Source organism: Sapajus apella, unplaced genomic scaffold, assembly GCF_009761245.1.
Source record: "Sapajus apella isolate SASKATOON/1434 unplaced genomic scaffold, GSC_monkey_1.0 scaffold51, whole genome shotgun sequence".
Lineage (NCBI taxonomy): Eukaryota > Metazoa > Chordata > Mammalia > Primates > Cebidae > Sapajus > Sapajus apella.
Window position 1 is genome coordinate 16,742,105 of NW_022436991.1, and position 13,105 is coordinate 16,755,209.

General features: G+C 37.0%; 1 protein-coding gene across 3 annotated transcripts in view; it reads right to left on the reverse strand.

The window, feature by feature from the left end:
- ZNF720 (zinc finger protein 720) overlaps positions 1-13,105 on the reverse strand; it is a 35,917-nt gene that overhangs the window by 6,553 nt on the left and 16,259 nt on the right. Inside the window, exons 3-4 of one of the 3 annotated variants that reach the window (XM_032243338.1) lie at positions 11,961-12,095; positions 4,713-6,160 (exon numbers count right to left, since the gene is read on the reverse strand). In XM_032243338.1, the coding sequence (XP_032099229.1) occupies positions 6,150-6,160; positions 11,961-12,095 (146 nt within the window). In that variant the 3' untranslated portion in view covers positions 4,713-6,149. Of the gene's footprint in view, positions 1-4,712; positions 6,161-9,020; positions 11,406-11,960; positions 12,096-13,105 lie in introns of those variants that run through there. The other 2 variants (XM_032243336.1, XM_032243337.1) reach the window with 2 other exon arrangements.

Below are 13,105 nucleotides of genomic sequence, written 5' to 3' on the forward strand. Positions count from 1 at the left end.
GCTTGGGACTCAAAGCCCTGGTGGTGTGGGCTCATGAGGAGGATGTTTTAATCTGTAGGTTTCACAGATCCATGGAAAAACCAATGGCTTCCCAGGCAGGGTGGCAGAATAACTCACTGCCTCCCTTGGATGGGGTTGGCTGCTCCCCTTGCCCTGTGTGGTTCCCAGGTGGGCCATCGCATCACCCTGCTATTCCTCAATTCCCGTGGGTAATGCCCATGCCCAGTCAGTACCATTGAGAGAACCTGGATACCTCAGTTGCTGGTGCAGGATTCACTAGCTGTTTTTATTTTTCTCATTGGGAGCCTTCAACTGCAGCTGTTTTTAGTTGGCTTCTTGGCCCCTGCCTCCCAGGGATAAATTTAACAAAAGAAGTGCAAGAACTTTACACTGGAAGATTTCCTTATGCTAAAATAAATCAAGGTGCTGAATAAATGGAAAGACATTCCAGATTAAGTAATATTGCAAAGAATACAATACCCCACAACTTGACCTACAAATTAAATGGAATCACTTCAAATTTCAAGTAGTTTCCATAGTTTTTATAGAATTTGACAAGCTTTCTCAAGATCCACATATATATGCAAAGTAAACCAAAACACAAACACAATCCTTAAAAGATATAAGAAAATTCGGCCAGGTGTGGTGGGTCATGCCTGTAATCCCAGCACTTTGGGAGGCAGAGGCGGGTGAATCACCTGAGGTCAGGAGTTCAAGGCCAGCCTAATCAATAAGAGAAACCCCATCTCTACTAAAAACACAAAATTAGCCAGGCATGGTTGCACATGCCTGTAATCCCAGCTACTCAGGAGGCTGAGGCAGGAGAATCACTTGAACCTGGGAGGTGGAGGTTGCGATCAGCCGAGATTGTGCCATTATGCCCCTGCCTGGGCAACAAGAGTGAAACTCCATTTCAAAAAAAAAAAAAAAAAAAAAGGAGTAACAAAATTCTATAACTTAAACTTAATAAAACTAATTTTTATTTACTACGAAGTAACAATAATCAAGCCTATGGAGGTAGCAAAGGGATAGATTAACATAGAACAATGAAATACATAGGAAGTTTCATTAATAAACATGCATTTATAGTAAAGTGATTTTAACAAAGGGGCCAAGAAATTTCTGAGTAAAGAAAAGACTTTTCAACAAATGATACTGGAAAATTGGATACTGGCCTGCAAAATAATGACACTGGATTCCTAACTCAAATCACACATCAAAAAACAAACCACCCAACCAACGAAAATAAGTTAAAAAGATCATACACTTAAATGTAAGTGTTGAAACTAAAAAATTCTTAGGAGGAATATTAAATTTTTGTAACATTAGGCAATGATATTTTAGATTTTACACCAAAGGATAATCAAAAAGAGAAAACTACACTTTACCAAATTTAAAATGTTTTCTTTTTCAAACACCATGAAAATATGAAAATGGAAGTCACTGAATGAAAGAAATCATCATCGCTAACACTTCGATATGGGATTTTTAGTCTCCAGAATTGAGTTCATTTTTGTTTCTAAAGCCACCCAGCATGTGGTAATCTGGTAATGTGGTATGGCAGCCCCAGCAAACTTGATAATCGTCTATCAGAACAAACTTAGGATGTCCCCTACAATGTGGCTGGGATGACCACAGAACTGAATCACAACAATCTGCATCAGCACAGAAAGGATGCGCCACCATGGGAAACAGCCTCGCTTATGGAATATCTTGAAGACAAGGGAGGGCAGTTTCTGACCTGGCAGGGTTATGATGATATGTTTTATAAGACTGAAAGTTACAAACAAATGACAGAAGAGCCTAAACCCCTCCTTTTCCTCTAGAAACCACCCAATTTAGAGTAATGGTGGGAGGTCTGGAAGAGCAGTGGAGCTGACTGCTACATAGAATACTTGGAGCAAGTTAAAACAATAAACAGCGACAACATGCAAAGATACTCCTGGCCTATTGTAAAGTAAAAACAATGAAAAAGTGTTTTCTCTGATATTTTTAGAAACGTGGACAGGGACTTTGCACCTAGCCAAGTCAGGTGCACTGGGGACTAATGGAGGCCAGATTCCTTTGAGAATGGGATTATCGGCCACTAAATTGGCAAAAATATAGGACAGAGCCCAGGGGAGTCTCTGTACTCAGGTTTGGGCCCTGGGCCCATTCTGGTCATCTCGGGTTGTTATCTGTGTTGACCCTTCTGTGCTCACTCTCATGTTTGCCCAGCAGTGACCCATGGTTGATAATGTGTTGCTACTGTCTTTTGTCCAAGGAGATAGGGTTGCACCTATCAAACAGCTCTTCACTGATCTCCTGCATAGAATTCTGCAATTAGAGTACCCAGCAAATTGATTGAGAGGTTTTAGTGGCCTGCTTGGCTGTTCCCACAAGGAAATACTCTGATTAAAGTTATACTTTCTAGATCAGAAACAGAGGAGCATCTCCAAGAACTTCCAGCCAGGGCAAAAACCACATGACAGCTTGAGGTCTCAGAATCAAATCTGAGTAAACAAGCTTAATCCCCAACACTCACCTTCCCATCCTGCCAGTCATGACCTGGGTATGAATGCAGTAGAGTTCCAGCACCTAACAACCTGCTCCTTCCCAGGAAGAGCCTCACCTCACCTTCTGCTCCCCACCCCTACACACATATATGGGGATGAGGAGAGGGGATGAGGTTTTCCAGATGGGATCTCGAGGACTGGCATGGAAAGGGCTACCCTGTGGTTACTTTGGGGTACCTCTTGCCAAATGGCCTGATGCATGGAGGTTGAGAGATTGAGAGCTGAGCCAAATTCTGCATCTTTAGAAAAGGCTCTCAGTGAAGCAAGAGCTTTGAAAAGTTGAGATACAGCAGAACATCTTGCACTCTTGACAGTCTCTGGATAACTAAGCTTGATGGGAGACTGTCTTCAGAAATCTGAGTGCTTGGTTACTAATGTTCTAAGTTCTGTTGGGGGTCTTACACCAGGGAAGTGAGGCCACTTCAAGTTTTCATCATTCTCTTACTAAGATCTACCCAAAGGCTTCTCTGGGATGCTGACTGCTCATCTTCCTTCCCCATGTTATTTTATTACCTGCACACAATTATGCAAACACAGACCCCTCTCCCCTAGCCTATGAGAAGACTCAGTGAAGCCTGGACTATAGGTTGAGGAGAGCTAGGTCAGAACCTCCTTTTATTAAATTTACCAGTTATGTCATCCTGGATATGCCATTATGATTCTCAGGGGATCCACACTCTCCCAACCTGCGCAACGGAGATCATGCTAGTTACCCAGTTCTAAGAGAACTCATCAGGAGTTACCTAATTCTAAGGGAACTCATCAGGGGTATGTAAGTTAATACAAGGGGTCATGAGTTGGTATCACATGTAGCTAATGTATAAACACAGAGATGGAAAAATTACATGTGGTGGGACAATTCAAACATGCCTGGGGTTTATCAGTTGCACGTTGGGAAAGTCGCTACTTAGTAGCCCCTACCATGTGATAGGGATTATTCTATGCCATTTACACATGGACTTAATTCCTGAAATGTATAATACAGAAGTTCATGAAAAATGACAAACTGACTTATTTACAATTGTTAGGTAACATTAAGACCATCACAGAAATAAAATGTTTTGGTATACAGTAAGTAAATGAACATACACATTCTAAATACCTTTGTGAAAGTTTGACTAATTAGGTAGAGACAAATGGGTAGCATTTTTCACCAGTAAAGAGAAGACACACATGATATTCCAGTACCAGACGTGAAAAAAATAAATGGCAAAGTGTAGGCCTAGCAATGTCATGAATTTTATGAGAGCAGAAATTTAATAGGTCACCATTTTCTAGGCAACTAAAACGGCACTAGAAATTATAAATTGTAACCAGGTACTATCTAGCCACACAAATTTCCCTTGTATCTTTTAATTAATTTATAGAGTAAGTAGAAAATCCAGATTTTTTTGTAAATTCAGGAACATGCTAAAAAGGAAGCAGAGTGATTAAAGCCAAAAGACTTAAATTCAGGTAAATAATTTTATCAATATTAATGTTACAGAAAACAGTAATTCTGGCTGTATCTATATCAGTTCTGTTCATTGGTGTGAAGTATGTATTTTCAGAAGTGTGCAAAAAACAATTGTTTAAGTTATCAAAAAAACTACTGTTTACAAATTCCTGTTACCACATGGCATATTTGAGAGGAATGTTCTGAATGAAGAAACAGGATATCTCATAAGATGCTGCTGTATGCGGCACAATGTCTATTGAAATATTTTACTCATGTATACTGTGGATATTTGTGCTTTTAGGAAAAATGCTATATATTATTAAATAGTTTAAGATAAACAACTTAAAAATTCTTGTGAAGTTACAAGAATCTTTAAGTTGCCGAATGCAGTTAAAGGAAAGTGTAAGAACTCTACAGAAGCAGAAATCAACAGAATGACCCAGAGTAGTCAAACTAAGAAAAAAACGCTCCCTTCAGATACAGGCTGATCACAAGGATGTCAAATCTGTGTGTGTGTTCATCTTGTTCCCAGGGAAAATGGAAGAAACACTGGAAATCATATGACTACAGACACCTCAGACATGGTATCTCCCAAAAGTGAGAACCAAAGGAAAAACTGAGTGACATAAAAAGGAAGAAATGTCAGAAGAAAAAATATGCAACAGCTTCGCACACTGGAATTATATTTAAAATGTTTAAATGAATACAATGAAAAGTAGAAAATCAACATTTATTTCTGCGGAAAGAACAAGAAACTTAAAGTTTAAAAGCCACATTTGCACAACAGTCCAATAGAGTGTGAATAATACAAAATTAAGTTATTACACAATGTACAGGTTCACCACTAAACAGGGATGATAAGAGGAATAGTGAACTAGAATACTGAGCGGAATGAATATAGCCAAATACAGAAGAAATAAAATTTCATAAAATATAATTTTTATTTTAATTAAAGACTAGAATGAGGAGTAAAACATGCCTAATTATTGCACTAGAACAACTAGTATGAATTGGCCACAGCAAGTAAGGCCAGTCAGATCCAAGTATTGGGTAAGCAGAATCTTTTCCTCCATGGGAGCAGCGAAAAGCACACATTTCAAAGGGCATGGATAGAGGAATGAATTGTTCCCATTTCTGCAATCAGTATCATTATGCCTTTTCTTGAATAACTGTTCCAAGTCAACTAACTAGTCTATTAAGAGGCTTGGATGGGACTCAGGGTCAACTCTGCCTGACTCCAAACCCGTGAACTCCGTGGGCCCCTGAGGTTCTGGAGAGTGCCACTTCTGCCACAGAAGCAGCATTCCTTAGACATTCTCATCCATCTATTGCTCTTCACTATTGGGAATAATCTCCTTTGAACAATGCTTCTGAAGCAACTTGGAAGGTATTCAAATAATCTGAGAAAGTGTCTGAGAACTGAGCTTAGGACATCAAGGCCCAACATTATTCATTTTTCATCATCAGAGAAATTGGAAAACACATAAGAACATGCTCCACATCTTTGCAAATTCTCACATTTGCAAATTCTTTTCATTTTGGTATTTTCAGATTATTTATGCTTTCAACAAAGATTAAACCAAATTACTGTGCCTGAAATAACCTCTTACTCTAAAAGCAAGTGATATAAAAAACAGATAGGTAGACAGATATTTCCTTCTGCTGCCATTTCCAAGACTCCAAACACAGGAGTGGTCATAGGGCAAATACCTGCAGCACACATGGAAATCACACACAGGCAATGCCTCCCTCACCCTGAAACAGTGGGTCTCACCCCTGACTCCACATTATTGAGTCACATGTAGGGGTTTTACAATTCCCAAAACCCAAATTGCAATATACCAATAAAATCAAAATCCCTGGAGTGGGGTCCAGACATCAGTTATTATTTAAAGTTCTCCAGGTGATTACAGAGTGTAGCCAAGCCCCCAAAGTACTGCTTTAAGCCAAATGTTTTTGGTGTACTAGTTGCAAATTGTCTCTTGAATGAATATAAAATGTTTACCCCTGAGTTGCTGCCTTTCAGTCATACCTGTATTAAATCTACTCATCTTTTGCAGGACTGACCTTTGCTACTCCTTTTGTTCCTGATCAACATGCTCCACATGTACTGAGTGCAGACTGTGCCCAGGGTCCTGTGCTAGGTGTCCTGGCCTTCAGAGCATCACTGTGGGGAAAAGACTTTGCTAGGAAAAGTTTCATCTCAAAAAAATCAAAACCACACCACTTACCAAATTAAGGCAAAAATGGAAAGACCCAAGAGGTGTCCAAAAGATCAGGACATTAACAGATACTTTAGAATATTCAAACCCATCTGATAACACCATGAGAGATTGTGTTCCACTTCAAGACAAAAGAAAACACTGACAATATTCTGAGAGTGAGTTAGGATTGTTGTGCAAATATGTAATTAACTTTTTATTGATATAAAACATGCATACAGAAACATTCATGTGAAGCTTTATAGATTACAACAGAGGACTTTACATAACTGAGGAGTGGAGGCAGCTTTATTCCTGCTCAGAAAATAACTTTCTCCCCTCCTCCCTGTCCAAAGGTGAACAAGATCCTGAGAAAACACTGTAAATGAATATTGCACATGTGTACAAATGCTATTAAACACAAAAAACCAAAATAGTATATAGACCTGTCACCCAGACTCAACTACTAATCATGTACCACTTCTGCTTCATCTGTACTTCAACCCTTTCCCTACCCCCACCCACTTCACTTTTTAAAGATATTTTTTGTGAAGATGTATATATATTACAAAGCATAAACCTTAACTGGAACTTTTAGACAAATAAATAGATCCATATAAACTTCACCCCTTTTCAAAGCAATACAATACAGTGTTATAATTTGTTTCAAATAGTCACAAGTCTAAGAAATTAAGAAAAATGGTACTAGTAAATATTAGACAATAGACACTTAAAATATGAAAATATACTTTTTTTTTGATATGGAGTTCCACTCTTGTCACCCAGGCTGGAGTGCAATGGCACGATCTCGGCTCACGGTAACCTCCACCTCCCAGGTTCAAGCGATTTTTCTTCCTCAGTCTCCCAAGTAGCTGGAATTATAGGTGCCTGCCACCACACCTAGCTAATTTTTGCATTTTCAGTAGAGATGGGGTTTTACCATGTTGGCTGGGCTAGTCTCGAACTTCGTGACCTCAGGTGATCCACCCACCTCGGCCTCCCACAGTGCTGGGATTACAGGCATGCACCATTGTGGCTGGCCCAAATATACTCTTTAATGTTTAAGTTTTTCCTGAAATGTTTGAATCCCTCAGGGAATCTTGCCTGCAGTAATTATTACTGGTATGTTCTAGTGTTATTTCGCATTATCAATTACATTGATTTGTATTTTGAATATTGCAAGATTTCCTTCCTTCTTTCCTTATTTATTTAATCACTTTTATGTCAGTAGAGATGTGTGAATATTACTTTATTCTCTGGGCCATAATCCAAAGCTATCATTATTTATTGCCCGTATTGTTGCAGCTTGGGCCATTGGGAGGTCTTTCAGGTTGGTTCCCTTTGACAAGTCCCCATCAACTGCATTAAGCACTTTTCTCTTTGTGGCTTTACAAGATACTCTAGCTCAACTTGTATTTTCCAACTTCAGCCTGGAATTATCCATTTTTACATGTAGCCTTGATTCCTTTTAATGAATGGTGTTTAGAAACCAAGACTGTAGGCCTAGGTGTATTCATTGATACTAGATGTCACTGCTTCTTGGCCATCAAGAGTTTGGAACTCTATCTCTGAATCATCTGTCTGTCTGTCTGTCTGTCTATCCATCCATCCATCCATCCAGATATATTAGACGTGGGTTCATATTGATATTTGTAACTTTAGGCTAGAATCACAAGATTCATTCTAGCATTCACCCTTTAACTTTTGTGAATTACACTGAGAAACAGTCTACATATATTACATAATAACCTGTAAAATAGTTTCAAAATTGCTAATTCATATCCTTGTGGGAAAATATTACTCAGTAGAATACAATGTTTGTATATTCTTACAGCATTCAATCAAAATAGCATTTTTCAAAGTGACTTAGATCCAGACTTTTTAATCCCCATCATCTTCAGTAGGTCTATGTCAATAGGTGGATGACAGATAATTTTTTTTGTTTTTAGACAGAGTCTTACTCTGTCACCCAGGCTGGAGTGCAGTGGCACAAATTTGGCACACTACAACCTTCATCTCCTGGGTTAAAGCAACTCTCCTGCCTCAGTCTCCCAAGTACCTGGGATTACAGGTGTGCACCACCACACCCAGCTCAATTTTTGTATTTTTAGTAGAGACGGGGTTTCACCGTGTTGACCAGGATGGTCTCGATCTCTTGACCTCGTGATCCACCCGCCTAGGCCTCCCAAAGTGCTGGGATTACAGGCTTGAGCCACCGCGCCCGGCCTGGTTTCATTTTTTAAAGAATTCTGCTAAGTACAGAATCTTGTGTTGATACTAGGTTTTCCTATCTGGACTTAAAAAATGTAATTCCATTGTCATTTGCAACCATTATGACTTATTATACTACACTTACATTGTTTTTCCTTTTATGTAATTTCTTGCTTTGAACTGGCTGTTTTCAAGATTTTATATCTTTGACACTACTTTTACTTCAACTAAATGGTCAGAACTTTGTATTGTAACTAAATAGATCACTGTAGTTACTTATGTTCTCAGATTAATTTCTAAGTACCATTAAAACTTCCTTTTTTTTTGAGATGGCATGATCTCAGCTCACTGCAACTTCTGCCTCCCAAATTCAAGCGATTCTACTGCCTCAGACTCCCAAGCAGCTGGGATTACAGACAGGTGCCACCACGCCTGGCTAATTTTTATATTTTTAGTTAGAGACGGGGTTTCACTATGTTGGCTAGGCTGGTCTTGAACTCTCAACCTCAGGTGATTCACCAATCTCAGCCTCCCAAAATGCTGGATTGCTGGCATGAGCCGCCATGTCTGGCCAGCACCATTAAATTTTATGAAAACGTTCTTAAATCCAAGGGTACATATAAGCAACATTTTATAAGCTTTGAAATAAGAAAATCATATAATTATTCTTACATGAATCATAGGCAAGAAAAAAGGATTTGTATGGGATAGACTTTGAACCCAGAAGACATCAGATTTATGAGAGAAAATTTCAGCGTACTATAGAGAAACTATTCTGCTTTGAGAATTTGTGAATTTTCTAGTTTGGTAGTAAATCAACAGTTCTCAAATTTCCTGTTGTGATCCATGATTTTCTTTTCCATTTGAAGATAGGTGCACACACATGCATTTCTGCTGGTATAGTTCTCTTACACCTTTTTCTTTCTATCTTGATATATCTGTATATTCCATTTAATGTAAGTCAAAGCCAAGAAAAATCTGTAAGTGTTCAATTGGATTGAAAAAGGGCATGTATAAAGAAAACTATTGAATATAATTTTAAAAATAGTGATTCAAGATTTTAAATGTATGGCTTTTAAGTATACTCCCATATAATCTTTATTATAGCTGCTTTAGTACACTAGTAGCTACAAAAAGCAGGAAAGAATACAATATAGTAACTATGAGAATACTATCAATATTAAAGTCCTCTTGAAAATTGATATGAGGTATATTTACGATCTTTCAGATACAAGTTTTCACTTTTCTCTCATATCTGTGAAGACATTTTTAACACATCAAATAATATCCAAGATTACTACTTCACTGTATTATAATGGTATGCCAGTATTTTAAATAACTGATCAGTTTTCTTCTACTTAACGGGCAACTGATGTAATTAATAAATTCAGACTATTCCTCTTTTGCTTTAGCATAGAATAATAATGCCCTAAATATGTAGTATATGCTTACATGCATTACTGTTTTATAATTTAAACACAAAGAGCATCTTTTAGATTTTCTTTATGCATTTTATATTTGCCATTAAACTTCCATGAAAATAAATTGATATTAATGATATTCATCTACCCTAGAATGACCTCTCACAGCTCTGATGCAGAAAAAATAGACTATATGTTTTTATATAAACTAGGCATTAAGGTGTAACAACTAATTTAAGAAACAAAATAAATAACTGCTTTGGCTTTAGAGTAATTCTCTGTAATAAATACTCTTGTTATTTAATTTAAAGTCTGAGGATCTGTGCTTTAGTCCTTTTTTGGGTAAGTTTTGACACATTCAGACTTGAGTGTTGATTAAATACTTCCTCCCATTTATTCAGTCTATAAAGTCTGTTTCCCTATAAACTCTATGGTAATTTTTAAGTTCTAAATTTTGGATAAAACTCTTTCCACATTTACTACAACTATAGAGATTGTCTAGTATGAATTTTCTCATGTCGAGTAAGGGTTGAGGAGCAAGAGAAAGATCTGCTACATGCTTTGCATTTGTAAAGTTTTACTCCAGTATGAATTCTACGATGTTTAGTTAGGTATGAACTACAGTTAAAGGCTTTGCCACATTCTTTACATATGTACGGTTTCTCTCCAGTATGAATTTCTTGATGTCGAGTAAGGCGTGAACTGCAATTAAAGGCTTTGCCACATTCTTTGCATTTATAGGGTTTTTCTCCAGTATGAATTCTCTGGTGGACAATAAGACTTGAGGAACGGGAAAAAGATTTGCTACATGATTTACATGTGTAAAGTTTTTCTCCTGTATGAATTCTCTGATGTTTAGTTAGGTAAGACCTACAGTTAAAGGCTTTGCTGCATTCTTTACATTTGTAGGGTTTCTCTCCAGTATGAATTCTCTCATGTTGAGTAAGGACTGAAGATAGTCTAAATGATTTACCACATTCTTTACATTTGTAAGGTTTCTCTCCAGTATGAATTCTCTGATGCACAAGAAGATTTGAAGAATGAGTAAAACATTTGCTACATGCTTTGCACCTGTAAAGTTTTTCTCCAGTGTGAATTCGCTGATGGCTATTAAAATATGAACTAGAATTGAAGGCTTTCCCACATTCTTTACATTTGTAGGGTTTCTCTCCAGTATGAATTCTTTGATGTTGAGTAAGGTGTGAAATATAGTTAAAAACCTTCTTACATTCTCTACATCTGTAAGGTTTCTCTTCATTATGGATTATCTTATGTTTTCTTAGACTCGACAATTTACTAAGGATTTTCTCACCATTATTACGTCTGTGTGACTTTTCTCCAATGTGGATTCTCTGAGGCTGAGTATTTGATGACTGGATAAAAGTTTCTACACACTTATTACATTTGGCAGACTTCTCTTGAATATGGATACTCTGATGGATATGGTTGGTGCATTCATGAAAGACTTTCTCACATTTTTTACATTTGTAATGGTTCTGTAGAAAATGAGTTTTCTGATGTCTTCTAGGGCTTATGCCTTGGCTTAATGTTGCATCAGATTTATTGTACTGATTTTTCTCTGCAAGACAAATATCCTGGTAATTATTTAGGGTAGAGTCCTGTTTAAAGGCTGTTAAAGTTTTATCATACGTGTGATATTTTCCCAAATTATCTATGCCCTGATATTGATTAAGCAATCATGAATGAATGAAGACCTTTATATATTGATTAGAGGCAGAACAAGGTGTTATTTGTTGGTGAAACGAACTTTAAACAAAGCATCCATCAAACTGATCATATTTAGAAATCACCTCTTCAATTTGAAATCTCTCTTTTTCAGAAATATTTGACTGAACATTTACTCCAGTTCTATATTTTAATTGGTTTATATGATTATTTGAAACATGGACTAAGTCACTATTCAGATTTTCCATATTTCCTTTCAAAGAAAAGGTATGTTTCAAAAATTGATGTTGACATTTAGTTACAGAAATACATGGTTTAGAAAAGGCAACTGACATAGATTGAGTTTTTTCATGTTTTTGACCTCTTGTAGTACTGGTGCTTTTGTTATAGGTAGTTGTCCTACATTCTGTATGTCCATCATAACAGTCGTTGTGAACTTCACACTTACCGTCGCTTTCACACTCTTTCCTTAAGTGTAAATTCTGAAGTCCACAGCTCCCATATCCATCCAATATCACTTTTTGGAATGATGCTTCTATGCACTTCTTTCTCAAGAGGGCTTGAGTATCATGAGAAAATATATCTGAAAGATACCAAAAGTTGTGAAAATTCCAATTACTACATTCAGGAGAAAATAATTTATAAATCTAATACATAAAATTACAACAAGTTGAGAACACCATGATAGTTGAATCAAAAACTTGAGGTCCCTTTGTTTTCTCAATTGATATATGTACTTATATATAATAGGGTGACTAAAGCCAGTTGAGTTTGCAGTGCCTAGGTGAACACAAAGCCAAGAATGGTTGCATCCAGACGGAAGAAAGTTTGTTGTATTTGTGCACCACAGTACAGTGCAGTTACACTAAAACTTTTCATATTGTGTTTCACCCTCAGGAAAGAAAAAAAAAAAAAGGAGTGAAACATGTCCAAACTTCTGGGTTATTCTGGGGCTATCTAAGGACTGGTCATTGCTTCCTTTAATGATGCTGAAGAAAATGGTGATATATTTGAAATGACATGTCAGGTCAACTGAGAACAAAGATGAATGCTTGTTACAACAACAGAGAGACATTAGTGTCTATGACAGTCATCAAAGGGAGAGATTAAAGGCTCCTAAGAGAGAAAAAAAGCAAATCTTTTATATATGAAAATAAACACAGTAGTCCAAAGAAGACATATCCTGACAGCAGTTTGAAGAATTACCCAGAATGACTATAGCCTGATAGGTATCTGTTTTCCCCTGTACAAATTCATTCTATAAAAGATGAATAGGTAGCTGTTTCTTAATTGATCAAAATATTAACAAAATCACAAGAAAAAGTAATTAAAAAACGTGGTCCAATCAAAGGACCAAAATGAAAGTAAATCTAAAGAAGTAGAAATCTATTAACTAACATATTAATATCCAAGTGAAGCTAGAGAAGTAGTAATCTGTTAATTAATTTTAAAATAATTTAAAATATCTTTTTCTTATAGACAAGGTCTTACACTGTCACCAGGCCAGAGTGCAATCATAGCTCACTAGAACCTTGAATTCCTGGCCTAAAGCAGTCACCCTACCTCACTTTCCCAAGTGGCTATGACTACAGG